Source organism: Ursus arctos, unplaced genomic scaffold, assembly GCF_023065955.2.
Source record: "Ursus arctos isolate Adak ecotype North America unplaced genomic scaffold, UrsArc2.0 scaffold_26, whole genome shotgun sequence".
Taxonomy (NCBI): domain Eukaryota; kingdom Metazoa; phylum Chordata; class Mammalia; order Carnivora; family Ursidae; genus Ursus; species Ursus arctos.
The window spans coordinates 41,521,574-41,547,691 of record NW_026622941.1 but is presented as its reverse complement, the minus strand read 5'-3'; the positions used below and the strand labels follow the sequence as shown (position 1 = coordinate 41,547,691).

Below are 26,118 nucleotides of genomic sequence, written 5' to 3'. Positions count from 1 at the left end.
GGAACGTGGGGCAAGACTGGAGGCAGTGGATTGGAATGAGGAGAAGTGGATGGACTTAAGGGCTTAATCGGGAATAGAATGAACAGGACTTGGTGGCAGGACTTCGGGGACCCTTCTCCACTTCCCAAGGATGAGCCGGATCAAGAGCAAGATATCCCACACCAAAGAGGAGTAGTGTTCTCAAATGGGGTCACTTTTTCTAAGAGTGGAGTCAGTGCACCAGAGTGAAAGTTGGTAGGTGAGTCACAAAAAGAGTCACTCAGCAAATGGCCTGGTCTCTTCTACAAATCAGTGGCACAGAAAAAAAGGAAGGAGAGCCGTTATATGACAGAATCATAATAACCAAATGCAATCCCCGATTGGATCCTACGTCAAACAAATGAACTCTAAAAGGATGTTGCTAAGACAATCACAAAAAGTCGAATATGAACTGAGCATTAGACAATTTAAAGAATCAGTGTTAATCGTGTTAGATTTCTTAATGGCATGATAGTTGTTTTTTAAAATACCCTCATCAAACAGAGATACATACTGATGTAGTTACAGGTAAAATGACATGATACCGGAGATTTGGTTTTAAATAATCTAGAAAACATAAAAATAAAACAAATAAGTGGGGAGAAATAAATGAAACATAACTGGCAAAGTGTTAATCACTGCTGATGGGCCCATGGGGGTTCATTATACCATTCTCTTTTTTGCCTCATGTGTTTGAAATTTTCTATAATAAAAAGCTAAAAACAAAAAACGAGCTACTCCTTCTTGAAAGGAGGCTTGGCCAGCTCTTTCTTTCTGCCTGGGAGCATGGAGGAGGACCAGGAGGACAGGAACCTGTATGCCAGAGGAGAAGGCCCAGCCAGCTCTCTCTCTCTCCATTTGAATGCCTTCTCTCCCCTAGCCAGTGCAATGAGGGTGCAGGTGGACACAGGGCAGACACTGTTCTATCTTACCCTTGGCTCTTTTCTTCTGGTTTGGGTGGGTATAGTTGGGATTCACCATTCTTCAGTTTACAGCAGTAACATCACAATCTGGGTCTTGGCTTAGGGAAAAGAGGCAAAGCTAGCTTTGTTTTTAGTCTATCTGGCAAACCTACCCTAGGTAAGGAGCTATCTATAGGGTCTAACCTAGAGTGTGAGAATTCCACCTCAGGGTTTGGAACCAAGGCTCTGATTTGTAATAAAGTATCACTGTGTTTTGCTTTCTCCTCTAGGTAAATAGGACCTTACAGGCAGTTGTGACTAGTGAGGGTGAGATACAAGTGTTTCTTGGTCTTTACCGACACAGAATCCTGGTACCATGCGAATATCACCTCTTAATCATCGATGACCTTCCACTGAAGGGTATCATTCTGGGAAAATAATCTCCTTCTGCAATAATGAGCCTCACCCCACTAGGCAATCGGAGATGCTGCCATGATTGCTCAGCCCCCTGGATGCAGGAGGCATCTTCAGGGAAGAGTGTCTGTGAGTAAGAGACAAAAGATTTATGCGAAATGGATTCATGAGAAGCCGACAGATAGGGAGGACATCTGTTTACCTAGCAGTGATTAAAAGGGGAAAGTAAGGGTGCCTAGGTGGCTCAGTTGGTTAAGCGTCTGCTTTTGGCTCAGGTCGTAATCCTGGGGTCCTGGGATCGGGCCCTGCGTGGGGCTCTCTGCCAGCGGGGAGCCTGCTTTTCCCTCTCCCTTTGCCACTCTCCCCTGCTTGTGCTCTCTCTCTCTCTAATAGATGAATAAAATATTTTTTAAAAAAATAAATAAAAGGGGAAAAAAAGATCTGAGGCTCCTATCGATAATGTAACTGTAAATTAGTAAACTAATTTCTAAATATTGTTTACAGAGTCAGCCTTATATCTCACTCATGCACAAAATCAGACCATAATTGCTCCTCTCCCACAAGATCAGGCATGGATGCTTCTGTTAACATTTGACACTTCCTTTCCCTTTCAACACTACCCTTGATGTTCAAGTTTTTGGAGGGTAGGAGGCACACAGGGATATGAACTTAAGCTTGATGCAAGACAGGACTTACCCGTGTAGAGGGTCACTAGGCTCTGGAGCACTGACTTAGGGAGCCCTTCTCTGGAGGGCTTTAGGGACAGGACAGCCATCCTTTGTCTGGTGTGCTTTGGAAGAAACCTGTTTGAAGTGTGGGGGGAGGGGGGATCATCGAGATAGCAGCTCCTGATTCTTTTTTCATTAACCCTTCCCAAAAGCGGCTTCCCCAATAAGGTACATAAACATACCCCTGGAAGAACCCTTTCCAGACTATCCTCCCTGTGGTGAAGCTTGTGGCCTAGGAACATTCTAGTCAGACTTTCCTCTTTGTTACGTATGGGAATGCATCAGCATCACTGCCTGCATCAACAGCAGGGAGCTCCAAGAACTGTCTTCATCCTGGCATGGTGGGTCAGGTAATACAGAACTCAGAATACTGCTTTCCACCTGTCTCTTTCTCACCTTCTTAGAGTCTACGCTCCCCCATCTTCATATACCTCACCGTGTCCAACAGGTAGAACTAAGAACTAAGTCTCCAAGTTTTGCCCCACCCTATACAACATGGTATGCATAAAGCAGGTTTTCCACCTCAAAGAAACACAACTAATGGTATGAAGAACCACAGAACCCAAGCTGTCAATGTATTTTTAGTCTGTGCAGTCCAGATCCAGAAAGTTCTAGGATGTCCATCTGCATGGGTGGGTTTATATTCACTCTTTGAGAGTGATCTCAATACTTAGAGATTGCGAAAGGGGCAAGAGCTGGCCCAGAACCATAATCTCTGATACAGGCATTAAGTCACCTTGTAGTAGTCACTACAAGGCTACAATGGGAGAAAGGCCATGTGTCTTGAGGTCTTCTACTAAGGGCTCTGAGGAAAACTCTAGGAGCTCAGGAAGAGGAAGTATCTCCCTCACCAAGCAGACTTAGGCTCTGAGCCTAGATAACCCTTCCTTTCAGCCTTACCAGCTCCATAACTTCCTGACAAGACACGAAGGGAGAACTTCCTCAAACCCTATGTGAGTTTGTGAGTAAGGGTACTTTGATACTTTGAGTAAGCATGTGATGATTCTGGCTGTATGAGATTCTCTTTTGGAATGTCAGGCACCATTGCTGAGAATCTATAATTGTTGAGATCTGATCTTATAGCTTCCCAAATCCCCACATGGAATTGATTATAAATGACCCCCTCAAAAGGCCTGGGACTCTAGTTTATTCTCATCTGACACCAAAAGAAACCTGAAAGCTCACCTCTGCATGGATATCATTTGGAGGGAATCCTCTTGCCCTCATTTCCACTGCCTTTAAACTCTAAGTCCTGGGGGGTGAACCCCATTTATATTCAAAAGATAAATCACAAGTCTGAAACACTATCAAATCCATACCCAAGACTCTTCCCCTAAAAAACACCACCTTCTCCAGGACAATCTCAATCCTGGAACCTATTCAAAGGACAGATGGTTCCCTATTCTAAGGACAGATGAATAGTTTCCCCTATTCTAAGGACAGATGAACCATCTCTCAATACCAGGCCTCCCACCCAATTCAGACCTCTCCCAACTTTAAAGAACACCTTAAACTCACTCTTGGAGGTTGCTCCGTCATTTTAGTGACCCCCTTCTATCAAAACTGCTCCTTCCTCTGCGATCACTCCCCAGAACCCAATTATCTTTCCCCACCCTCAAATACCTTCCTCCAGCCAGGAAACACACTCCCCGTCTGGACACTGCTAGTTAAGTGCCTTCTCTCCTGCTTCTCAGTCTCCTTTCCTCGCTCCTCCCTGAATTTCCAAGAGTGGAAAAATAGATGACTGTCTACAATTCTAAAAAAAACCCTGAGTCTCCAATGCGTAGAGTATACTGAGGATAGAAAAATAAGGAAAGCAACTTCAAGCAAAGAGAAAAAAAATAAGGTGAAAGAAAGGAATAGAGGATGTTACAAAGCTTCTCTCCGTGATATAAGTCATGTCCTGAGAATCTCCACCCAGCAGGTCCTTCTTAGACACAAGCACAACTTACAGAGCCAGAGCTATGGTCTCAACTGTGTTCCATAATCTGGGGGAAACTCTAGATGTCACTCCAATCCAAAATATCATCCTCTTTTACCACCTTCCTACCTGGCAAATAAAACCAAGTCTGGAGACCTCCTTCCCTAGCCTTCCATAGAGAAACTTCTCCTTGGGCATCTGTCTGTAGAATCTTGGCCTAGAAGAGTAGATTGACTATTCTGAGACACACACACCCCTACCTATATTCCTACCCTAAGGGAGTTTCTTAACTTCAAGTAATCACTTGATATTTATCTATATTCAGTCCACTCATACTACAAAACAGGAGTCATTCTAAAAGTACTCATTCATAAGTTCATCAGATTCTGAGTGCCTACTCTGTGCAGGGCACGGTGCTGAGTGCTAGGAATATAACGGGCCCCCCGCCCTTATGCAACAAACGTTCTAACAGGAAGACAACAAATCAAGCAATAGTATTAAGTATGAGAAGGGTGTAACCGGGGGTTAGGGGGAGCGTGGCCAATGAGAGAGGACAGAGTTCAAAGCTGTGACACCACATAGCAGGAATACCTAACCTCATCTATAGAGTCTTAGAAGGCTTTCCAAAGGAAGTGACACCTAAGCCGAGACAAAGTGGCAGTTAGCCAGGAGATGAGGAAGGGGACGAGGGTTCAAATCAGGGAACAAGGTGTGGAAAGGACCGGAGGGGAGACAGACTGTGGTAGGTGGTTTGAGAAACTTGAATGAATGAATACAATAGCTGATATATTTGCAATACTTATTGTAGTCAGTGGTTCCATTTGGAAAGTCATTCCCAGCCAATATACTACAGAGAAGAAGGCTGAAAGCAGAGTATGACTCATTCCTTTGCAGACCGTCAGCCCTGTAAGCAGTACGAGCTGTGAAATATCCCCGAACTTACCGCCCGGTGCGCTGAAGTTCTGGCCCGCTGTGGCCCCCATGTGGTTCGGCTTCTATGTGGCAAACATATCCGTTTGGAACTCCAGGCATTTTCCTTTTCTCCTTTTAACAAAGGACCCCAAAATTAGTAAAGTCAGCCATCTGTTCTGTCCTTCCTGCTAACAGGGCGGACTGGTAATGAGATAATCCAAAAGCAGCCCCCAAATACCCAAGTGTTTGTAGTTTTCAAATGCATTTACTGTTTTAGGGCAGTTGACTGATTTTCCTGGAAAACAACAACAACAACATATAATTTCTCCCTCTCTCTACTAGTACCTGACTCCTAACTCTGTCTTGTCCTGAAACAGAAATATGGAGGCTTTGGCATCAGCTATGACCTAAGTTCCAGTTTCAAATCTCCCTCTGTGTAATCTTACTTTCCCTTAAAACTTTGAAGATAGTTGTATTTATTTGTAAAATTTAGGATAAAAATACCTATTTGGGGATGTTGCTGGCAAGGCTGAGTTGGCATTTATAAAGCACCAGGCTTGGTGGCTAGAGTACAGGAGCTCCTTTCCCACCTTTAGCTTGGCCAGAAGCATGGGCGACTCTACTTTCTCTCTGCAACTTGCTCTTTTCATTGCATGGCTTCATTCACAATCTACTCCCAAGAACTGTCCTTCCTTCCCCTCTCTGCCATTCCACATCAAACTGTCAAGAGCCACTCCAAATTTATCCTAGAATAATCCTGACTGATTGCATCACCTGAGCCGACCTATGTTACTGTACTTATTTTTTATAACTGTTCTGTTCATCCTAGGTGCCCCCAAAAGGGCCTTGATTTATTTAGTATATACCCTCATGGTCTTTGCTTTGTCCGTGGTGGGTACTCAGTAAGTGACACCAAGCCACCGTTGGCTAATGTGCATACATTACCTGGGAAGGGACGTTTTTGGGTGGCTCGATTCTAATGGAGGGGTCCCACTCTCCTGGTGGCAGCACAGTGACCTGATCAAGGAACTCATCAATCCCCGCCAGGAGATCATCTCGCTCTTTCGCCTTATATGCCACATCATGAAAAATCTACAGAGAAGAAAAAACCCTCAGCAAAGTTGAAAATAACTTGACTTAAAACAATCACCAATGACTGTGGTGAAGGACAGATACAGCCTCATGATTTGTATCCCTGTCATGGGGATCTGAAGTGGGGAAAACTTCAGCATTTAAAAAAAAATGCGAAGATAAAAGGATTAAAAAATGAACCTGGAGATGGGTCGAAAAGAACTAGAGATATGTATGTTAGTACAAGAAGAGATAAGATTCTAACGTTGTATATTGTTATCCCTCCAAAGAGTGGAACAAAAGGCAAAATGTGGGGGAAAATTTCCTGATAACAGTTGGAAAAACTGGGTGGAATTACTAATGAAGGCCCCTCCATGAAATAAGTTTCCCATTCAAAGAGAGATGATAAAACACAACCCCCATCTCCCTCTACCTGCTATGACACATGCCTTAAAAACCTTACGTTGCAGCTTACGTGAGCAGTGCAGACCACACTAGGGTACGTGGTGGAGATTCAGCAGCATGGCGGCCAAAATATCCGGCTGCCTTGGGACATTCCCATTACAGTGCCCAAGCTCATACCCCTGACCCTTATGCAAACTGGTCTCGTTTACAGGAATAAGAGTGAGGTTTCTTTATGTAAATAGCTTTTACACACGTAATTAACCAACCTCTCTAGAAAGTTGTCAGCCTTAGTATCTTTCTCTCTAGGTGTCCTAATTGGCAGTAATAATTTTCCCAGAAAAGCATTTCTCTGCATCCTTGATTACTCAAAAAGGGAGAGATGACATAGGAAAAAATACCCACAGAAGGTCTGATCCTCCCACAAAAGGCCTGCAGAGAAGTGACCCGAACTGCTTCCCAGAAGATAATTACCCAGAATGGTAATTACTTTATCTCCGACAAATAGCACAAGACCCGACACAGAGTAAATACTCAGTAAATATCTGTAGCATGCACAGAAAGCAGAGGTGACACATACCTCATCTGTCATGATGGTAGCCATGGATCTGCCAATCTCATGGTACTGCTGACCTTTCCCTACTGGACCCAATAGGATAAACAAAAATCTGGCAACACATACAGGGGATGAAATTATAAATGACGTAAGTAAACATAAAGAAGTGGCATCTTATTCCTCTCCAAACGACAAAACGTTTCTGTTTCCTATCAAACAGAAATCACTGTCATAACTTCAATAAAAGGAGACAGGCTAATGATGGAGCAACAGAAGTTGCCTTGACCTAAGAGCTCCACTAGGAGCATTGGAAGCTATTTGTAAGACTCCATTCAATAGTGTGGTTATCGTTCTTAGGGTTTCCATAGACACAATTCCTTGCTAGAGAAAAAATGCTTTTTTCAAAACATGCCATTGTAGTGCAAATTCAAGGTTTTCTGAATCTCATTCATTGCTCTAATAAGAAAATGATGGGGAGAGGAGAGGGATAAGGAAGTTGAAATTATCAAGCCCGGTAGAGGAGTCTAAATTGTGTTCTGGACGTCTGAATACTCTGTAATTAATGGTGCTCTGAATCACCTGAGTCACCATCTTCAGAGTGCGTGAATAGCCTTTTAAACAAATGTGGACATATTTGCAAACCATTACAAATCCTGCCAGGACCGTGGAAAGAGACATCAATACCTTTGCTCAGAGACATTTCCCTGAGACACGGCTCTGTAGAACTGGGACACTAGGACTCAGGCTTCCCATACTAACAAGCGATTAGCCTGTGCTATGCCCTTCGGATGCTCTTCAGTTCTCCATTCCCAAGGCTGTAGGTCCCGCACAGCCACAGCCTCAAAAGTCTTAGAATCCTTCTGCACGGAGGTTAATCAAATATCCCCCAATGAGATCACTGCTGAATTTTAAATAGAATGCCCCAATTAATCCTAAATTTTGGCATTAGCTGGTTTCTTCCACCAGAGCTCACACAAATCTGTACTTGAGACGGAATGCACTGAGTTTTTGCAGCCCTTGTCTTTACCTTGTTGGGATGGGCACTTCGGTCAGGCCCGAGAGAAGAACAGCTGGAGACAGCCTCACAAAGGCAACAATGGGGCGGTCCAGAGTATCCACCTCTCCCACCAGGACATTTGAGGCCTCTGCCCCAGTGGGAATTTTTTTCATGAAATGAAGATCCACCTGAAAGTCCAAAAGAACCTTCTGACAACCTGGGAGCGTCACCTCAAACATCAATCACCCTCTCGTACCTCACATCCGTCTGTCATTTTATGATTTAACAAATGTTTTCTCACACAATTTCGTGTAATCCTTATAATAACTCTGTAAAGTGGATAAAACAGGTCTTATTGGCCCCACTTTTTTGTTTTATAAAATGAAGCGCTGACACCCAGAGAGGTGAAGTTCACTCGCCCGAGGGAGATTTTAAGAGAGACCATTTAAATCCAGGTGTTCTGATTAGAATTCCACGACACCACGCTTTCTCAGAGGACTGTTTTTGAAGCTGTAGGTCAAATGTTTTCCATTTTAAAATACTTGGCTGCTTTTGTCAGAGGTTTCAGCTTTTCTAAATAAAACAGGGAGGCTTACAGGCAGAGAAGTGCCATGACACCATCTGTGTTTTAGCTGGTGTCAAGGAGAGACCAGGGCAGCGGGAGGCTGGGGGCGGGGAGGTCGAGGCCTACAGCAGCAGCGGCAGGGAGGCACTGCTGGCTGCAGCAGGCCTCGGACACCCAAGTCACAGTGCCGGAGAAGAGTCTCGGCTGCCGAGTAGTTTTAGGAGACAAGAGCAAAAATACCATTTCAGCCAAACCCTTGAAGGTAAGAAGGAGCTGCTGAAGAGCAAATACCAAAAAGAACTGTGGAAAAATTGGGAGGTCTGCGTCAGTGAGGATAAGCAGGGGCTACTTTCAGTTCCAGCACGTTGAACCTGGTGGAACAAATTGAGTGGGCCCCATCCGGGCTGGAGTGAAAGGGAGAAGACCTGAGCAGAAGGGCCTCCTTTCCTGCAGAGGGGCTTCTGGTCTTAGACAAAGGCTGCAGAAATACCAAACCTTACCCAGCTTCCAGCAATTGGACTCGGTTCCAGAGGCCACTTAGGCCTCTAAGCCAAGCTCCCATGTCTGTGCTCACCTTGGTTAAATCCACAGGGCTGTGTTCACAATTCACTCCATTTTTTACTTCAAGACTTGTAGTGGGAACAGACTGAGGAGACACAGTTTGACCTATTGAGAGAAAACAATTTCCTGAGTCTCTGCCCTTTCCCCCTTTTGACACACCCCATCCATCATTGGTTGGCTACGGCCATGTCTCCTGCAAAGCCCATAGAAAGAAGAGGTTCTGATGACTGTGAAGCTAAGACATATCTCCTTATCCACCAGTTAGTGGTAAAGGGAGAACAGAAGTCTTACTACTTCTGCACCTTCTCCTGAACATATTTGTGATCCTCTGTCTTCCTCTGTGAAGGTAGTGATTCATAACCAGGAGTGCACATCAGAGACTCCTCTGGAAAACTTTTCAAGTATATAGATTCCCAGGCATATCCCCTGCCATTGTGATCAGTGAATGTGGCGATAGGGAGACATATAGATCAGGCCCTGCCTGGCCACAGAAAGGGAAACCAATCAGCAGCTGAAATTCATTGAGTGTTTATAACCCATCATGCACCTGGTTAAGGGATTTACATGGACTACCGTATTGAAGCCTCACAAGAAACTTATGGGGTAGATGCTATTATTATCCTTATTTTACGGAAGAGAAACCGAGACTTAAAGAGGTTTAGGAGGTTGCCCAAGGTCACCCACTTTGCAAGTAGTGAAGCCTGAATCTCCAGCCTAGAAGTCTGACTCAAGACCTACGCTACTGTATTTTGCCTCCTGAATCTAAGACCTATCTGAGATCTGAGGCCTGCATCCCTAGTGCCACAAGAGATCGATGGTCACCAGTCCCAGCCCCCCTTCTTGCCTGTGACCAGAGTACTGTGTGTAAGTAAGCATGGACGCATATTAGACAAATATAACCTGTACCCTCTAGTAACTTGGCATCTCCAACTAGTTCCTAAATGTCTAATTAATAAGAAGAGAAAACAGTCACTTCCAGTAATCTTACCGTTTTTATCCATCGAATGTGGATCGGACTGCTTCTTGCCAACCTCAGCAAAGGAGCGAACAATGGGAATGAGGTTATTTCTCTTTTTTTCATTCTGATGGTGATGCTTTTTGAGCAGGGCTTCTCGTACTTTAACCCTCATGCTGTCATTCAGGTCACTGAACAGTTCTTGCTGGTCCAGGATCAGGTCTGGAAAGCAGGCACTAACATGAACACTCCAACTGACAATGAACTCAAAGAGGCCAGCGTCAGATGGGGTGAGGGGTGAGGGGCACGGAGTAGGGGGAAGCAGTTCCACCAGGGTCACTGAGGTACAACTAATGCTTCGGTGCCCAAAAGAGTTATCTGATGACAGCAACTGTGGCAAGTTATACTTGATTCCGTAACAAATCATTATTATTAGATACTATCAAGCACTTAATATGCACCAGAAAGGTACTATGAACCTTACATAGATCATCCAATCTAATCCTAACAAAAACTCTGAGAAGTAGGTAGCACTGTAACGATTTGTACAGATCAGGAAACTGAGGCCCAAACATTACAAAATTCCCCAAGATCGCACACCTAGTAAGTTGCAAGGATGGAATTCAAGCCCAAGACTACCTGACTCCAAAGCCCACATTAATCCCCACTTTCTTCTGTCATCTGCCAAAGTTCCTCTATACTCTCCTGCTCCAAGATTTCAACATTGCTATGATCACCGAGAGGAACTATAACCACAGAGCACTCCGAATGACAATTTGAAGGTGGAACCTACAAGTATGACTAAGCTAACTCAGCACCCCAGCTAACCGCCACCAAGCATCGACCTTTAACCCCTCAAACCCAGCGCAGTTGAGAGGGGAAAGAATCCCAATACCTGCTATTGAGTATGAGTTCTAGAGCGAAAGGCCCACATTCTTTTTTTTTAATAATAATTTTTTATTATGTTATGTTAGTCATACAGTACATCCTTAGTTTTTGATGTAAAGTTCCATGATTCATTGTTTGCGTATAACACCCAGTGCTCCATGCAATATGTGCCCTCCTTAATACCCATCACTGGCCTATCCCATTCCCCGCCCCCCTCCCCTCTGAAGCCCTCAGTCTGTTTCCCAGAGTCCACAGTCTCTCAGGTTCATTCCCTCTTCTGTTTACCCCCCCTCCAAAGGCCCACATTCTATCCCACTTCTACCACTTTCTGTGTGATCTTGGGCGAGTTACATAACCCTTCCATACCACAGTTTCCTCATCTGTAATATGGAGATAATATCATCGACCATCATCAAAGCTTGTTATGGAAAATTAATGAGATAATAAATACAAAATGCTGATTCACGGGTGACACTCGACCCAGTGCACCTAACGTTATCACTAACAAATACTTCAGGTACCTACTGTAAGGAATTATAGCAGTTACACTTCAATCCTAAATACCTATTCCCAAGCCTCCCCAAAACTTCGACCTATTCTCAACCCCCAACTCCATCCACAACTATCCAAGAACTAGAAGCAATAAATAAAGAAAATCTACTTTGAATATTCAAGCTGAAGATCCATGGTTTCTCTACCTCTAACCTTTATACTGATTGGTTCATTGCCCCCATACTGTAAACATGCTTCAGGATCCTACATCTTGAAAAAAATTTAAAATAAGAAAAAGAATGTTCACCCCCCCCCTTTTATTTACCCTGCCTTACTCACTCCTATCATTTAAAGTTCTCAAAAGAAAAATTTCTCAGTCCCCTATAATTTGGCTACCTCGATGAAATTGCTTTTTTTTTAAGGTTTTATTTATTTATAAATAAATCTCTCTCTAGAGAACACAAGCAGGAGGAGCGGCAGGCAGAGAGAGAAGCAGGCTCCCCTCTGAGCAGGGGGCCTGACATGGGACTCTTCTCCCAGGACCCTGGGATCATGACCCAAGCCGAAGCCAGATGCTTAACCAACTGAGCCACCCAGGCGTCCCTGAAATTGCTTTTGATAAAATCACCAATAACTTTCCAGTTGCTTAATCTAATGGGTGTTTACCTGACCTCTCTGCAGCATTTAACACTGATGAGTTGTACTCTCTCTCCTCTCAGCTTTTGTAATGGGTTGAATGATGCCCCCCTAAAAGATACATCTATATACTAATCCCCTGGAACCTGTGACAGTGATCTTATTTGTAAAAAAGACCTTTGCATTTGTAAGTAAGCTAAGGACCTTAAGATAAGATCATCTTGGACAACGCTGACAAATAGCCTTACAAGAGAGACACGAACGAGAAGTCCGCATGAAGACAGAGGCAGACTGGAGTTAGGCATTCATGAGAAGGAACACCTAGGGCCCCTGCAGAAGCTGGAAGAAGCAGGGAACAGCTTTCTCCTAGAGCCTTCAGAGGCAACACAGGATCTCATCAGAGCTGATCCCTCCCCTGCTTCCCCAAGTGATCCCAGAGAGGCAGAATAACTTGGATACTTGAAGAAACGTTTGAAGAAATCTCTATTTCACCAGCCAGCCAGAGCCCAGCTGAGGGGAAAATCTTCACATGCATCCAGGTGTTTCTCAAACGCTGTGCCCAAAACATGGTAGCAGCACTCAACCACGTCAGGTAATCCCGTCAGACGTCACCCTTCACACACTGCTGAAGCCGTGGGGAGAGTTTGGCTCAATTTTACGTGTCTTCCCTAGCGGCCATATTTAAAAATCTTCCCTTCACACATTTTTCTCTGCACAATTCCCAGTTGCCCCTTTCTCTGATTATTACCAAGACATATCTCTGTGGTTGCAGTTATTCGAATTGTCCCATGGCTATTTCCCCCACTAAAAGGTGAGCTTCTTGAAGGTAGGAACTGTTTCCTATCTTTATTCCCTTGTGCTTAGCACATTCTCGAGCATAAATAGCTACAAAATAAATGCATGCTAAATGAACAGGCAAATAGAAGACTGAACACCCTGTTGTTTGAATCCCATAAGAAGACTGTGAAATAGGTAGAGTAGTTTCTTAGTTAAAACCCATCTGAACCCAGCTGAAGACATTGAGGTGGAGAAGGTTCAGTGACGGACCTGAGGACACACAGCTACTTTACTCGTTCCTCCACACCACACTTCTTAATTTACACAAACATTCCTCTGTTTTCCTGTACCTAAACTTACCTGAAATTTCTTCTATGCTATTTGCCCGCATATCCAGAAGGACTGTTCCATTAATAAGGCAGCTCCTTAGCTCAAAGAGGCTGTGCAGTGAAAGGGTTGCCACATAAGGTTTGCTCCAGCGTTCACCCCCATCCTCAACGTCCTCTTCGAACTTCAGCCACCTGAAAGCATTACGAACAACTGGATGCCAAAGGCAGAAAATGAGGAATTTTCACAAGAGAATTTTTAATGTAAGCCACAATGAAAGATAGCTGAATAATCATATTGACATTTTAATTTAATGTTCGGGGTACATTGATAGGCAAAAAAAAGCAGGTTATAAAACAGCGCAAAGTTGAGTACAGCTTGATCCCATTTCTATTTAAAGAAAAATTTTAAAATGCAAACACACATGTTTAAGACGCCAAATGGTGTATTCCTCATTCTCCTTGAGGTAGTAGATTTATACATAATTTTCATCTTCTTTTTGCTTATCTTTCTTTTCTAATTTCATATAATGAGCACATATTACTTGTGCAATTAAAAAGATAGGTCTAATCAATATCATTTGGACAGATTAATAAAATGATAATTTTTTCTTTTTTAAAAAGCCTCTTTTTTGTAAATGTGACCTTTACAAGTTGGCAAAGACAGAATAACAAGACTTGGCATCAGGGTGATTGTCTTGCCTAATCCTCTCCACCCATGGCAAACGTCCAAGGATATAGCAAGGATCCAGGAAGAGCTGTTCCAGTGAGAGCTAGAGCCACACTTTACTAGTTACCCACCTCGCCTTCTTCCCTGAAACTCAGGCATGATGGCTTTCAATTCCCCCATAAGGCTTACTGGCCAGTTACCAGAGGAGCCCAGACATGGCCCTGGTTAATCTGAGGGCTCTTCTGGGGTTTGAGCCTCAGGCAAGCATGGTCACTCTACAGTTACCCCAGGAAGCCTACCGTCAGGCTAGTTATAATCCTACTGGTCTCCATGAGGTTGGGCTGTCCCGTAGGACATCTCAAAAATTATGAAACATCCAGTGAATCAAAACCCAAATGAATTAAAACACTATGGTTCACCTGCAGAAAAGTCTTACCCTATCCTATGTTCACCTACGCTTGGTTGCGTGGGTCCAAACAAAGGTGGCCCCATCAGGCATCTTCTAAGCCAGAACTACAATATCAAGATAGCCCACAAGCAACTCTGGGCCCTAAGTAAATGAGAGGACTCCCTAAAGGTTCTATGTTTCTGTCACCAATCCCAGGCTCAAGGTCAATTTGTATAGGTATCATCGGAGACATCAGAAAGAGGACAAAATCAAGACTTCCCATTGAAGACTTTAGAACATCAGTCCCCATGTCAGTTATCACTTCTCCCATGAAGAAATAAAAGACAAGCAGACCTGTCACTTGCTGAAAGGTACACGTTTGCCTACCCAAGCAACTCGTGACCCAGGATATTTTAGGGCCTTACCTAGCTGTCTCCTTCCACTCAGCATCTTCTCCCTCTTTCATACAGATCTCATCCAGCTCTGTGAACAGCTCATGAGGCACGTGCTCTTCATCTTCCTCAGTGCCAAGAATGAACTGAACACGCTGAGATGGTGTGTCTAGAAAATCAGCCACAGAGAAAGGTCTGCTCCCAGCCTCAACTTAGAACAGAAATAGCATTCTGCTATACTTAGCACATCTGGGGACCTTATAACTTTAGGAACATCAAGAAAACAATCCTAAATGTAGATCAAAAAGATTTATTCCCCCTCCCAAAAAATGCTATTCTATGGAAGCAGTTAGTGGGGGGAAAAATTATGAACTAAGACCACTTGAAGAAAACCCACAACAAACTGGAAATCTGATTGATTTGATTAAAAAGAATGGTTAATTTTCTGGCAAATGATTTCAACCTATACGGTAATTGATTTGGGAGGCCTGAACTAAGAGTTTTTCAGGAAGATACTTTTGATTCTTAGAGGCATTTCTTCTTGTTGGAAGCAAGCCCTGAAAACTCTATAAAAGGGCTAGAGAATCAAGACCACGTACTTGATATCCATCATACATTCCCTCAGCCTCACCAAGGTCCCAGCCATGGGCCCCCACCCTCCCTCCTGAGAATGTTACCATGGGCCAAGGCCTCTGGGCCTTCCTCTCCCTGGCTGGCTCCTTTGCCCCGCCCTCGCCTTCGGTGCTTCTGGCCATGCGTTCGGTGATGGCGATGGCTCTGCCGACCCAGCGGCATCCGAACGCCCACATACAGAGTTCTATGACCTGGAATGAAGCAGAAGGTCTGTACAGAGAATGCCTTTATTTTTTTTTTATCTTATTTTATTTTAAAAGTTTTTATTTATTTATTTTTAGTCACCTCTACACCCAATGTGGGGTTCAAACTAAGGATCCTGAGATCAAGAGTCTCATCTCATGCTCTTCCAACTGAGCCAGCCAGGCACCCCAGAGAAAGCCTTTAATAAAAGGAATCGAGCATATTTAAGAAAGGCCGGGTGACAACTCTGTAATGGCAAAACTTCAAAGATTTCAGGACTAAAGACGTAGAGAGCTTGGAGTTGATGCACTCCGTCCCCCGGCACGTGGCTGCAAACCTCACAGGAGTGTTAAGATCAAAGGAAATAATGTGCGTGAACTTGATTTGCAAACCATAAAGGCCAACAAGGATTCTAGTTGTTGTTACGACAATTTGAGCAATTGAAGAAAAAGCAATACAGTCACTGTGCCAACTGTAGCAAGTCCTGGCAGGGAGGCAGTTTAGAGAAGTGGCTAAAGGCTCAGGTCAACCTGCCTGGGTCCGAAACTTGACCTCGCCATTCACTAACCATGCGACCTTGAATAAGTTAGCTAATCATTCTCTGTCTTTAAAAAATAATACTAAAAGCTTATTATTTAAACTCAGAGGGTTTTCATGAGCAATACATAAGATAATGTATATAAAATGCTCAACACAATGCCTGAAATCACTTTCAGCAGCCACTACGTTCTAGGACCAGTCTCCACTTCTTCTCTTTCGGCACTGTAGAATACACAATCCAGAAGAGCAGTGAGAGACTAGCTACAAATCTTAAGAAGCATGAGTCTGGGGTTACAGGGAGAGATAATACATGTTGTACAAAAAGAGAAGAATGTGGGAAAATAAGTGATCCAAGAGTGTTCTTGTCCAATTCCTCCTTTTCTACTCATCTCTTCCTTCTAGAAGCCTTATTGTTTCTGCTCATGACTGCCAGGCTTCTCTCTCACCTCCACCCAGCTTGCCTTGCCTCGCTGCCAGCCTGAAGCCCAGAATCAGTAGCTTCGGGGCTGCTAGCACCCTGACGCACGGAGCCTGAGTCTCCCCCCACTGCTGCCCAGTTCCTGCTACTCGCGCTCTAGATCGCAGGCTGACTCCCCTCTTCTCCCACTACAGGAACATTCCGGTCTTCCGTCACTGTCCTCAAATCCACAACCCTGAGCCACACTTCTTCCCTCTGAGCAGGTGACCTCCCTTCATATTTTACTAAGAAGACTTAGGCAGTCTCATGTGACTTCCCTCCATCTCAACCTGGCTTGCTTTCCTCCCCCAGCCGCCCCTCTTGACCAGGCTAATGAGCATGGCTTCCCACGCCTCTGGAGTCCTCTTCCATCAGCTAGCTTCAGTCTCTCCATTCCATCCATCCCTTCCACAGCTTTCTCCTGATTACAAGTCTCTCTTACCTTTTTTTTTTTTTAATAAGCCCTAGGCTCAACGTGGGGCTCGAACTCATGACCCTGAGATCAAGAGTCGTGTGCTCTATCAACTGAGCCAGGCTGGCGCACCACGTCTCTCTTATCTTAAAAAGAAACTTTCCAGTATAGTGCTACTCTCTAAGCTTCTACCTGTCCATTTTCCTTCTCCATCAAACCACCTTCAAGAACAATCTACCCACCTAGCTTCTGTTCCTCACCATCTCCTTGTTCCATAGCCTCTGCATGTGGCTACTTCCCACTGAAAGTGTCCTCATTAGGGACCACTTAAGTCGCCAAATCTCTATCATCTTATGTCTCTCCGTTCAACTCCAAAGCCTTTCCTGAGAGCCCACCATGTGCCAGGCAGTGTCCAAATCCCTTGACTACTTCCTCCCATTGGTGGTCCAGGGTCCCTTAGCTCCTGTACCCCTGGCCTCCCTCCGCACTCCTCTGACTTGGCTTCTCCATCCCTTCCACATCCTCCAAAGAAAAGCTCCCAGGGTTTTGGTCCTGGGCCCTTCCCCTTTTTTATTGGAATCTACTCTCATGATTAGAAAGTTTCCCTCTACAAATGACCCCCAAATCTTTATCTGCAGTGATTCAATATATCCCAAAGCAAAGCCATCATCCTCCATCTCAGATCAAGTTCATACCCATTTCTTCCCTGTTTCTGTTCATGGCATCACCATTCCCTCAATTTTCTAGGCCCGAAACCTCAGAGTTACCTTAGATTTCCACCTCACCCCATGCCCCCCAGTGTTACGTTCTACAGATCAGGTACGTCAAGGATTTCTCTCCCCTCGCTTTGACAACAGCAGGAGCCTCCTTCCTGCCTCCCACACCAGTTCAGCCCTACAAACAAATCCTCCTGAAGCACCGCTCTGATCACAGCTCACGTCTGTGCAGTCAGGACCCCTCATGCTCCAGCATGCTCAGGCCCCAGCCTTCTTGCTAGTCTTTTCTTCACTAGGACAAACTGTACATTCAATAGAAAAATAAAGGGAAGGGCCTCTAAAAGAACTGAGCAATCAGCTCAAGCGAGACTGAAGTGGAAATCCCACACAGGCTCACACCAATTCAACATTGCAGGGGCAGGGGAAATCTAGAGATATACACTTTCTGCATCCTCCCCAGCAACTCTGTCTCCTCCCCACAGCCTCAGCTGCTGTACCCACCGTCATCTCAAGTTCTTTCCTCTACCTGAACCAACCGCTATTCCACTAGTGTGCCGGTGTCTTCCAGACACGGGCTTGGCTTGCTCCCACAAGATTCACAGCAACACACCTTCCTTCTTGGTATTATATCTGATCTCCCCCAATCAGATGTGCCACCTTCTACTTCTAAGTCACCAGAGCCCTTGGCTAGCATTCTCTTATGCACTTATTTTATGCCTTGCACTAGAATTAATACCTCCCACTATTCATCTGCAAGCTTCTCAAGGTCCCAGGTCAGACTTTCTTCCTCTTGGAATCCCTCACATAACAAAGCACAGTGTTTTGCGTATGGTTGTTGTTCCACGAATGTTCAGAAAATGGAACATCTCCTAAGAGCCTCCCTCAGGAACATAACCCCTTTGAACCTCCTCAGGAGATCACAATCAGACCTAAGAGAGCTTCTAAGGTGAAAGGAGCCACAAAAGGAATGTGTAACCAAAGTGAATGTGTTTAGGGCAAATGAAAGACTCACCAAAGCATGAGAAGCCTCAGAAGATCCAAGCCAACCTGAGAAAGGAAAGCCTAATCCAGGAAGACTTCCTGAATAAAGGGACTTTATGGAAAGTTGCCAACTCTTCTTCTTCCCACAGCAGTGGGTTTTCCTAAGACTGTGTTCAGCTTCTCTGGGGACTCCTCGATAAGTGCTCTCCCCCTACAAGCGGGGTTAATTAATATGCCTTGGAGTGCTGCTCTACATTCCTTTCTCTACTTCTCTCTCCTTTTTGTTGTCCTCTCCTGCCTTCCAAACTCCCAAATGATAAAGAAAAATAAAAAGAAAGGATTATATGGACCACATCTTCTTTATCCATTCATCTATAGATGGACACTTGGGTTACTTCCATATCTTGGCTGTTGTAAATAATGCTGCAATAAACATAGGGGTGCATATATCTTTTTGAATTAGTGTTTTCATTTTCTTTGGCTAAATACTCAAAGATCACATGGTAATTCTATTTTTAATTTTGGGGAGAACATCCATACTGGTTTCCACAGTGGCTGTATTAATTTGCACACAAACAATGGAACATTCCTCAGCCATCAAAAAGAATGAAAGCTTGCCATTTGCAACAACATGGGTGGACCTAAAGTGTAAAATGCTAAGTGAAGTAAATCAGAAGAGAAAGATAAATACCATATGGTTTTACTCCTATGTTGAATATAAGAAACAAAGCAAATGAACAAAGAAAAAAGAGACCACAAACACACAGACACACAGACACACACACAGACACACACACACACACACTCTTAAACACAGAGAACAAGCTAGTGGTTCACAAAAGGGAGGTGGTGGTATGGGTGACGTAGATGAAGGGGATCAAGAGTGTGCTTATCCTGATGAGCCCTGAGTACCGCACAGAATTGTTGAATCACTGCATTGTATACCTGAAACTAATATAACACTGTATGTTAGCTATACTTCAAAGAAAGACGAACGGGATTAGAAGGAAAGCTGATCAGAGATTTATTAGAATGTTGAGAAGCAGGAGGATAAACATTTAGTATTGGAGGAATAACCCCTCCTATCCTCATCCTGTGTTAGGGTAATCCTATATCGACTCATGCGTGTCTCAGGACATTTCTGACAGGCAGATCTCTGAACATAATGTAATCATCTTGCAACTTTATCGAAACAGAAATATGGAGCCAGAAGAAGTCATCTGCTAAGATGTGGGATTCCAAACCTCTGACATTATCAATGAAAACTATAAAGTGTGAAAATGACTAAATTGAATACCATCTTAATAAAATATCATGTTAGCTAATAATGTTCCACTATAGTACATTAATTAATTCCCGTAGTATACCACTGAGACCAACCCAGGCTGGAGTCACCTAACTGTGCCAGGTCCTGTCCCAAGGGCTGGGGATACAATAGTGAACAGCACAAGGTCCTGTCCTCAAGACACATATTCCAGTTAGGGGAGACAGGCATCATGAAAATAGTAACATATTATTTCAAGTATTGATAATTATTCTGAATAAAAACATGGTAGGGGCACCTGGGTGGCTCCGTTAGTTAAGTGTCCAACTTTTGATTTCAGCTCAGGTCATGATCTCAGGATCGTGAGCTCGAGCCCCACATCAGGCTCTACACTGGACATAGAGTCTGCTTAAAATTCTCTCTCTCTCCCTCTGTAACCCCACACCCCTCATATGCACACGTGTCTCTCTCCCCCTAAAAAAAAAAAAAAAAAAAAAAAAAGGTCAAGTGTCCGGGTAGAAGTTAGGATAGAGAAGGGAGACTGTAGCTAAGATGATTAGAGGCAACAGCTGAGTGATGAGGAGAGGCCATGAGAAGAGCATTCCAGGACAAGACAAGATCAATGTATAGGCCTTAACAGTGGGAATGTGCAAGTTCCAAAGCAAAAGGATGGCCAGTAGGCCAGAGCAAAGTGAAAGAGGAAAGAAGAGGAGGGGAGAAAGGTCAAAAAGACAGGCAGGACCATGAAGAACCCATGGGTAGTGAAAAGCATAATTAGATCCCACAGAACCACTTCAGCCAGCCCCTTAAACAGTGACCTAGGTGTTGTAAAATCAGGTACGTCTAGGTAGAGCTTAGACTTAGGTGAAGAAAAGCCTCAGCGAGGGGTGACTTTCAGCCCTTCAACAGAGCCATCCCAGCCATGAGCTCCATCTTCCCAAAATCCCCCAGATGGTTATCAGCCAGGCTAGGACCTCTACTTCTTCTTAAGCACATTCTGAATACTTCCACTGGGCGTTTGTCGGTATATTGCCAAGATTATGTAATTTTAAGTATATTCTAAATAGAAAATGAGGGGTAGTGATTAGGTATTAGAACCTGTGTTATTATATCTCATTTTCTTGGTTAATTTGCTCGCTGTCACTATTAAAGTAAAACAAGGAGGTTGGATCAAATGGCTTGTCACTTCTAGTCCAGGTTTTACATACGAACTTAGGAAAGGCTCAGGCAAGGTCATTCTTTGGAGAAGACAAGGCGGTTCGATTGTTCCCACTATTCTTACTTACTGCTGCAAAAAGGGAGTATAGCAGGGGCTCAGTAAATGTTTGTTGAGCAAATGATGTATGGTTTTGCCTGATATCTAAAATTCCCACTAGGCAAGTTTGAGGATAATGGGGAAGACATCCTTCAGGTGCCTTTGGTGGCTCTGTAGGAAGTAGGGTAAGGCTTAAATCTTAGGGAAAGGCTCTTTTTCTCTAAGAATTTGTTCGGTCCAATCAGTTCTCCCAAACACTAACCAACCACAGTGCCTGCCTTTTGAAAATGCGGGAGACAGGCAGAAATGAAAACAAGTCCCAGCAGGGGTCAGACCTAAGAAAGACCAAAGTGGCTGTCTGAAAATTAGGCTTCAGTTTCTAAGCTGAGGACTCTTCTGAAGCAGGGACTTGGATTTTCTGAGTGAAATCAGCAGAAACGATGACAAACAAATGGACATCAGGAAATAAATACGGCATCAATAAAATCTAGTCCATTTAACTGGATTCTGGCAGTCTGGTGACTTCACTGGACTCATCCATCCTGTGGTCACTTTGCTGGCCATTCAACTGCCTTCCCTCCTGGAGTCTTCTTCCCTTTCACCTACTTACCACCCCACCCAGACCCCACCTTCTCCCCATCTAATTCCCCATTCTTTGTTTCCAGTCATTGTCAAATGCTTTGGGAGCTATCTGTGTACAAATACAACTATTCATTCAGTAAAACTTATGGGAGAGATATAATGTTAGTGTGTGTTATTAAAAATAAGTATATATACACATACAGAGAGCAACCATTAGTGAACTGGGGCCGAATCTCATGGAGCAGGACAGAAATCACAGCTGTGACCTACCCTTGCAAATAGAGACCGGGCCTACCAACATAGAGTGCACAGCATAAACAGTTTACCCAGCACACACGCAGAACTCATTAGCAGATACTGAAAAGTATTCCGCCCCCTTGGGCTACAGGTTGAACTCAAAGTCAATAACTGGAGGGGGGAATCTAACACGCGGAGCAGATGCGAGCCTTTTTTTATAACTTAAAAATAGGATCAAAAGGCTCTTACCTCTGTTAAAAACTTATTAGAAGGCACTAAACCTAGTCAGGATTTTTAAGTCTAATAGTTGATCAGAAATAATGATCTGCCAGAAAAAAACGGAAAAACCCAGTTCTGTAACTAAAGCAACTGTTCCATGTCCTTCTGGGAATGGGAGTGTCCACTGAAGCACATCATGGACTATTGCTCTTTGTGAGTTTATCTTTGGAAATCTGTTCTAATACTTGCTTTGGACTCCTCTCATACATAAAAAGAAGCAATGTCATGGTTTAAGGCACCTTCTCCTACTGATGGAATTAACTTATGCAAAAAGACCCACATTTACAAAAGTCTGTAACCATGTCCAGAGACTAAATCTCTGAAGTAGTGCTGAAAAGGGGGCTGGGTTATGTTATGTGGAGCAGAAGGTATGGAATAAAGGGGAAGGGAGACCCAGAGATTTGTCTACAGCCACAGAACCCTGTATCATGGCACGCACTTGGAATCAGAATAGAGTTTACTTCCGCCTTCATCAAAGTGGGACTGACTTTATTTCCTGCCTTCAAGAAATGACAGCACCCTCGGTGCAGCCTGAGTCCTAGGGCCTCCTTCATAGTGAACCCGGGTAGAGTCCCCAGCATGACCAAGCCTACAGCAAATCCCCACTCCCTCTTCTCCTCTCTGGAGCTGCTCTAGAACCACATCAGGCCTGAGAAGTGGGCACCATTCGTCCTCCATGTGCCAATTGTGCTTTATTTAAAAAGTGCTAATCTAAATAAGTTTCTAGTTCTCAAAAAGCTCTCTATATAAGGGACCATTTCCCAAGACGCTGTCCCCTACAGATGACATCATAGATAGCTCTCTTTTATAGCAGAATGGTGAGTGCATGAAGAATAGATGATGTCATCTTGAAAAGATGTTCCGACTCCCGATTACTCAGCTGAGCTCCGTGGATGGAACCCAGTCCTCAGGATCCAAGAGAGTTTGCCTGTGTTTATGATTCTACTCCCAAGCAGACAAGAGTGTTCGTCACTGGTTACCTCCTTGCTGAGGGCAAAGGTCTAGTGCACCCAGACAATGAAACTGAGAGCAACAGTGCCCTCAGGGTGCAGGGAGAGGGTAGAGAGGCAACAGGATTACCAAGGCAGAGGGACAGGTAGGGCAACATGATAAATATTCACACGATGTTTATATCGTATAAAAGCGTGTATGTGAGGGAGCAAGAAACTGAGGTTGGATGGCTAATGCCGAGGACTGTCTTCCCTGGCCGGCAGTGTGGTAGAATAGAAAGAGCAGAATTCCATCCCAGACTCACCTGCTATTAGGCTAAATGACCCTGAGTAATTTCTCCACATGCAAAATAGGGATGATACCTACCCGCTCGGGCTGCTGGCACGATGAAAAAGACAACTGGTACGAAACGCCTAACCCAATGCCTCACGCGCAGGGGCGTTCAACAAATGCTAGCCTCCCGCCTCCACGCCCTTTCCTTCTCCACTTCCCCCAGTTGCCGAAACCCACACCGGCTCTTCTTCCATCTGGTCGGAATAACTTGGAAAACTTGACCTTGATCTATCCAAACTCCACTGACCTCCAGAAGCCACCCACAGAAGTTCTCATGGTAACGGCCCCGGGGCTGAGTCAGCCTCTACAGCTTTCACTCTCCCCAACCAAAGGACAAGTTTTCTCTGGGAATTATGCAGCTCTGATGAACAAAACGTCACGGGAAGAAGCAGTACAGAGAGAACATTTCACATGCCGTCTTGGTCATTAGAAAGTTGCTGCGTCATAGCCTTCGACATGGCAGGGGACGCTGCAGAGATTTCACAAAGGCTTTTGAGCCAAATGTGGGTTCTCATTAAAGCTAGACTGGACACGAGCCTTTCTCTCATAAAACTGAGCCTCACCACCTATCAGGAAACCAGCCACTATGGAGAAATGAAAGCAGAAGGATATCACCAATGGTCATGTGGGGACCTAGGGGTGGGACACGGGACAAAAGAAGGTTAAGGGAACTAGACAGAGCAGGTCAATAAAAATGACTCTTCTTTCCCTTCTACTTCAGCTGGGTGTTTTTAAAATACAACTCTGCACTATGAATTCTTAAAGAATATGTTACAGGTGTGTATGTTTTCTTTTGTCTTGTTTAGATGAAAACACCAGGCAGAAATGCGGATAATTAGAATGGGAAGAGCAAATATTGGAGATGGGGCAAACTGAATAATAACCAAACCGAATAATAACCAAACCGAATAATAACCAAACTGAATTTTAGAAACGATTTGTATTTTATTTTCTTTTAAAATTGTGTATTTACATTACTATTTGTAGGCACTTGCCAAGAATTGACAAACTGGTCTGAGTACTTTACAGTCTCAAGGAATAGGTCATTTATTCATATTTATATTGGACTTTAGAGTGCTCAAAGCACTGTCTCACATGCTATTGGATCCTAATGGAAGGTATTAATATCCCTACTTTTTAAATTGAATTATAATTAACATCAATGCTGTGTTCGTTTCAGGTGTACAACATGATGATTTAACAATTCTGTGCATTACTCAGCGCTCATCGCAGTAAGTATACTCACCATCTGTCAGCAAACAACATTATTACCATATTATTGACTCTATTACCTATGCCGTACTTTTCATCCCCGTGACTTATTTTATAACTGGAAGTTTGTACCTCTTAACCTCCTTTATCTATTTCACCTTTTTCCAGCCCCATCCCCGGCAACCACCAGTTGGTTCTCTGTATTAATATCCCTACTTTTATTTGACAGATAAGGACATAGAGCCTAAGGGAAATGAAGTGATTTTCCCCCGAAGTCTTACAGCTAGTGAGAAAGCTAGAGGACTCAAACTCAGGCCTCCTGATGGCAAAGCTCTCCTCCCACACCAGTGTGCCTCTCATTAATTCTCCCCCGCCCCACCCCACACAAAACCACAGTTCTTACCTTCCAACTCCTCTTTCTCATAGTGAATGTTGAGAATTGTACTGGTCCCACCCTGATCCACCACAGCCTCTTCATCTGGTCTCTGTTGAAACATAAAGAAGTAGCCACGGTCATATGCATATGTTCATTCGAACAGTCATTTAAGTCCCACGTGTATGCCAGACCCTTTTTGTTTGTTTGTTTGTTTTTAAGATTTTATTTATTTATTTGACAGAGATAGAGACAGCCAGCAAGAGAGGGAACACAAGCAGTGGGAGTGGGAGAGGAAGAAGCAGGCTCATAGCGGAGGAGCCAGACCCTTTTTGCAACCCTTGGGGGAGAAAGCACCACAGTTTATGTATGTTTTTCACTTGAACCTCACAATAACTTTGAGACACAAACATGACAGCCATCCTCTTTCTCACTTTATAAAAGAGCAGCCTGAGAGTCAGAGAAAATGAAGTAATTATTGCTCAAGGACACAAATGTGGTCAAAGGCAGAGGTGGGACTGAACTCAGGTCTTGTGACTGCAGATCTCATGCCTTTTCCAGCCCCCCACTCCACCTGTACAAGAGGATAATAGGTCTGCATTTTGTAAGCAGTGTCAAACACATCATTTCATTTAGTGTAAATCGGTCTCCTTGACCTCTTTACAGTGTTTGAGCCTCTTGTCCTTGAAATTCTCCATCTTGTTCCTCTGATCAAGTCTCCTCTCTCTCAGCCTAAGGCTCATCTTCTTCCTCTAACCATCATTCCCAAGCAAGAACACTCTACCTTTTGTTTCCCTCACTTGAGTCTTACAATTTCAACAGCAGCCTGAAACTGTTGACTCAGTATTTGACAAACCATTGGGATGTCACTCACAAGATCCACATGTCTAAAACCAAACTAATCTTTCCAAAACTAGCACCCTGTGCTCATTTACTTACACTCACCCATGGTACCTTCGTTTCTTAGTCCACGTTTGAAATTTCAAATGTACTGATTTAACCATTCCATGTATATTGAGTGTCTATTTTATGTCTTCAGGGAGATCGTTTTCTCCCTTTTCTTACCAAGTCCTCCTTTGCAATTTCTCTTGAATCCACTCTCATGTCTCATCTACTCTAGGCCACACTCTCCAGCCCGT

General features: G+C 44.0%; 1 protein-coding gene across 1 annotated transcript in view; it reads right to left on the bottom strand.

Annotated features, from left to right (window-relative positions):
• The window catches only part of SLC4A8 (solute carrier family 4 member 8), a 73,867-nt gene that overhangs the window by 36,208 nt on the left and 11,541 nt on the right, over window positions 1-26,118 (bottom strand). Inside the window, exons 2-11 of the mRNA XM_026501843.4 lie at window positions 25,010-25,091; window positions 15,249-15,395; window positions 14,605-14,740; window positions 13,156-13,316; window positions 10,036-10,224; window positions 9,061-9,152; window positions 7,952-8,109; window positions 6,949-7,036; window positions 5,841-5,987; window positions 4,927-5,027 (exon numbers count right to left, since the gene is read on the bottom strand). Coding sequence (XP_026357628.3) covers window positions 4,927-5,027; window positions 5,841-5,987; window positions 6,949-7,036; window positions 7,952-8,109; window positions 9,061-9,152; window positions 10,036-10,224; window positions 13,156-13,316; window positions 14,605-14,740; window positions 15,249-15,395; window positions 25,010-25,091 — 1,301 coding nt within the window. The remainder of the gene's footprint in view (window positions 1-4,926; window positions 5,028-5,840; window positions 5,988-6,948; window positions 7,037-7,951; window positions 8,110-9,060; window positions 9,153-10,035; window positions 10,225-13,155; window positions 13,317-14,604; window positions 14,741-15,248; window positions 15,396-25,009; window positions 25,092-26,118) is intronic.